General features: G+C 37.8%; 1 protein-coding gene across 1 annotated transcript; it reads left to right on the plus strand.

The window, feature by feature from the left end:
• The first annotated feature begins 1,909 nt into the window (after positions 1-1,909).
• LOC141429592 (uncharacterized) lies at positions 1,910-3,778 on the plus strand. Its single transcript, XM_074089977.1, has 2 exons — positions 1,910-2,015; positions 2,217-3,778. The coding sequence occupies exons 1-2, from the start codon at positions 2,004-2,006 to the stop codon at positions 3,516-3,518; spliced, it is 1,314 nt and encodes a 437-aa protein (XP_073946078.1). The 5' UTR covers positions 1,910-2,003; the 3' UTR covers positions 3,519-3,778.
• The last annotated feature ends 767 nt before the right edge of the window (positions 3,779-4,545 follow it).

Genomic DNA, 4,545 nt, shown 5'->3' on the forward strand with positions numbered 1-4,545 from the left:
TGTTACGCACAATATTTAACAAAATTAATCAATAAGTTGTAAATATATATAATAAAACATTGGTTAGTTTTCAAAGAATTTTGTTTGTGATAACTGATAAGATAAGAATGTTGTTAAGATTTAGTATGTATGTTATGTACCTTGATTTTGAAATTAGACATTGTTGATTAATAAATTATTTGTTAAATATATATTTCGTTTGATTTTGTACAATATCTAAATAGATCATTCATCTAAATACGTGAAAATAGAATGGATCGTTAAACGTTGCGTGCAACACGGCTAAAATGTTTGTTAATTAAATTCAAATTGTGAAATGAGATGACATAATTATCACGTTTAGATTCCACTATGCTAAGAAATTTTCCTTTGATTTCACTTAAGTAATGTTAATGATGAATTACAAAGATGAATGTCCTCGAGGCAATGTTGCGTAATTCGATTATTCATTGAAGAAATTCTCAGTGCGATTGTTTACAAATTATGAACTTTAAAATAAGATCAGAATCGGCATTAATTACGGTATTAAGAAAATTGTAACAGACGTTTAAAGTTTAATTAAAAAAAAAAACCTTACATAAATTCTTCTCTCTATTTGGTGAGGTCATGAGGTGAAAAAAAATGGCGACTACCAAAGAGCAAAAAAATTGACAAATAAATAAATAAAAAACTTCTCACACACCATCTTACTCTATTCTATTCTTAAAGCGTTATTGAATACAAGTTATCGTATGAGATTCTGCTCCATTATTGGAATGATTCAACGCCGGTCGGGGATCTCGCTGCGTGTGCGTCGCGTGTGTTTCGCTTTCTGCGCGCGCGGTCCCATACTTTTGTTACCAATCGACTAGTTAAGATTTTATAATCACATCAAGTTATGAAACGCACTAGTTTTTACTATTAAGTGAGATTTTCAAATGTGTCTCGATTAATTTTATTGCATGTGATAATATGGAAGGCATGTTACGAATACGTTTACTGGATTTTACTGAATTTTTTGCTGTAATAGTAATTCGGATTTTCTCAAGAGTTTCATGTCACTATCATTAATATTTTATTTAGAAGTTATGTTAATTTATTGTACCGTCAGCCAAATATGTGGTCTACCACCTTAAAGTTGATAATCGTTTGCATGTCATAAAACAACTTGAACTTGTCTGTCAACTTGAAAGTTCACCTTTAGCGACATATATTCATTTGATGGGAACTTGTTTAAAAATTGATAGACCACTTATTTGGCTGATGGTACCTACACATGGTGGGGGTCTGAATGGGGATGATTCATTTTTAAAAATCGTCTTTATGTAACTGATATTTTATTAAATTATTAATAACGGTGAGTATAATCTTATGCCTTTGTTGTTGCCCTTTTTACTTTGTTTAGATAATTTTCTTATAGTGGTTCATACATTTATGTATGTCTTCATAGATTGAGTATTAGGCATGCAGCCAGAAGACCCAGAAGTAATGAAATAGGTCAGATTTTATGGAGATATTGGAATATCAGGTATAATTAGCGGATGTTCCCTATTATATTAAACAACCTTTTACTTTTTTTATTGTACCACTTTGTCGAAGTGACTGATATGTATATTCATGTCAAGTTACAGCTTGCTAGTACTAACGGTCTCTGAGCTTACCCGCGGACAGACAGACAGACAGACAGACGGACAGACATGGTGAAACTATAAGGGTTCCCAGTTGACAACGGAACCCCTAAAAAAACATACACGCTTAACCTACCAGCAATGCTGTTATTGATGCACCAAATATTCCTCAACAGTTAAGTAACTACCATAGAATTAATTCAATAGCATTATATTTTTATTCACAAGAGAGATGAACCAAAACCAGTTTGTCGCTCTCGATCTCCATATTGGGTAGACCCGCGCCTAATCGCTACATTGATATAAATATGATGAAAACTTCCAAAACCGCACACACAAGCCCCGCTTGTTGTAGAAGACACAACATTTTAGGTGGCCAGCGATTAGCTAATCGACATGGCTACTTTTGTAAGTATATTAATAATGAATATACATGAAGATATGAAGTTACACTAAAATAACCAACATGTAAAGATTATAAAGTTTTTGTGTGTATTTATGTAAACTTTTTATTGTACAAAAAAAAGAAACAAACACAATTTACAAGCGTTAAGATACATGTACAAAAACGAATTTATCTTTTTAAAGATTTTTGTATTATCTTTTCAGAAAAAACTGGCTATGTTAGCCATCCTAGTGGGCAGCTGCCACGGAGGCAATCATGGATACCATTATCCAGCTGCGAGCTCGGGTTCATCCCATGGTGGACTTTCTGCGCCTCCTTTACTGCCTGCACTGTCAAGCTTCTCCCCGAGCAGTTTCCCAGCGGGATCTCTACCATCAGCCAGCTTCTCTGGCTCCAGCTCAAGTTGGTCTTCGAGCGGAGCGAGTAGTGGTTTTGCTAGTGGATCCATTGGCAGCAATCTTGGGTCTAGCAGCTTCGGAACTAGTAGTTTAGGATCAAGTGGTCTTGGAGCTAGTAGCTATGACACAAGCAGTCTCGGATCGAGTCATCTTGGTGGAGGATCAATCGGTGGCTCTGGGCTGGGAGGCTCCAGCTACACTGGATCTTTCGGCAGTGGTAATTTTGGCGGGTTAGGATCTCTGAGTGGCTCCTTGGGTGCACCAAGCTTTGATTCTGGCAGTTTAAGCTTGGGAGCATCTATACCTGCTACTATACCTGCCTCAATTAATAATGGAGCTGTTGGAGCAGCAGCTTTGCCAGCACCCACTCGTCCAGTTGCTACCGGTGAAGCTCCTCCACCAGGCCCTAAAGCTCCAGTTATCACAGAAATTCACGGGCTGGCTAACAGCAACGGTGCTCCAACCCAATACCGTGTCAGAGAAGAACCTTATCAAGTTTTCCGTGAAGTAACTCACCGAGTACCACAGCCGGTGCCAGTACCCGTTCCTCAAACCGTCCAGATCCCAGTGCCGCAGCCCTACCCAGTCCAGGTGCCAGTGTATAAAGATGTTCCAGTCCCTGTCGTCAAGATCCAGCAGGTAAAAGTAGACAAGCCAGTGCCATATCCAGTCGAAAAGATAGTCAGAGTACCAGTTGAGAAAGTGGTTCATGTGAATGTCGACCGACCAGTTCCCGTTGAAAAAATTGTCAAAGTGCCCGTAGTGAAATGGGTCAAGGTGCCCGTTCATGTGGTGAAGAAATACCCCGTGCCAGTATTCAAAACTGTTCATCACAAGGCGGTGCAAACGCACGGCTGGAGCAGCGGTGGTCATGGTCACGGTTGGAGCAGTGGCGGGCATGTTCATCATGACCTCCACGCCCATCACCATGATCATCACGATCATCACGATCATCACGATCTTCACGATGACCACCATGCTGACCTACACGATGACTACCACGGCCATGACGACCTTCATGATCATGGCCACCACGATCTTCACGACCACAGCAGTCTTGGTTACGGTCAAAGTATCGATCATGGACACAGCGGCGGTTGGCAATAAATATTAGGACAATCAAATAGAATCTCATTTTCACTTAGAATTGATGGTGTTTTATAATTTTTTGAAGACTGAAGTACAAAGCACCTTTCTTATGTTGAACCAGTTTTGTAAACAGTCGTCTCAGCGCCATGTTAGCTCATCGAGAGGCTGCACTCTAGGGTGATAACTAAGTCATTAATTTAGGATTAAAATTTTGGTTGTATTTTGTAAATATTTAGTAATATAAGAGATATTACTGTAATACAACAAGTATCCAAAGACTTTTATTATTATTATTTTTACCTCCCTTCTTAACCTTAATAAAATAACAATGAAGAATAAAGTAAAGGACAGTAAATGCTTAGTATCGCTAGCGTAAATTCGCCAATTTATTTTTTACGCCATTAAGGTTTTCTTCATTTATTTTACAATGCTTTTTATTTAAGTTTAGAGGATTCACTTTTTGTTCTGTTCCTGAAATTTTAGCGTAGCAGTTTGTTGGCAGAAAGTGAAAATCTCTCATTCACTAAATGATGCCACATACTAACTACATATTAACATAAATAGCAATACTTTGTAATATGATACTTTATGATAGTACAGTTATAAATTCTTTTAGTGTATGCATTTTATCTCTCAAACAAATCTCGAAGCATTAGTGGATTCTTGTGTGAAAACTGGTAAAATAACTACTAAATGCATTTTAAACTATACATACTTCAACGTTACCTTGTAACGTTATTGTAACGTTAACTTGCATTACTTGCTACCTATCCCTGACTGCCAAGACTACGGAGAACTAAATGCTTATAATAAGGTTACATAGCCACTCATCAATTATAGCTTCCACCTTCCCGTAGGTGAAAATAAAGTAAGGTAAACGTACGAGTGCCCGTCACTGTCCCAATAGTTGCCATCTTTAATTTTATGTCATTAACAATAGAGGTGATAGCAGGGTGTCATCTATTGGACATTAGCGTGTCGAGCACTCGGACATTTACCATAATTCGAGGGTCGCTAGCCAGACTCACATTGTAATACGTACTCA

Source organism: Choristoneura fumiferana, chromosome 7 (genome assembly GCF_025370935.1).
Source record: "Choristoneura fumiferana chromosome 7, NRCan_CFum_1, whole genome shotgun sequence".
NCBI classification, from domain to species: domain Eukaryota; kingdom Metazoa; phylum Arthropoda; class Insecta; order Lepidoptera; family Tortricidae; genus Choristoneura; species Choristoneura fumiferana.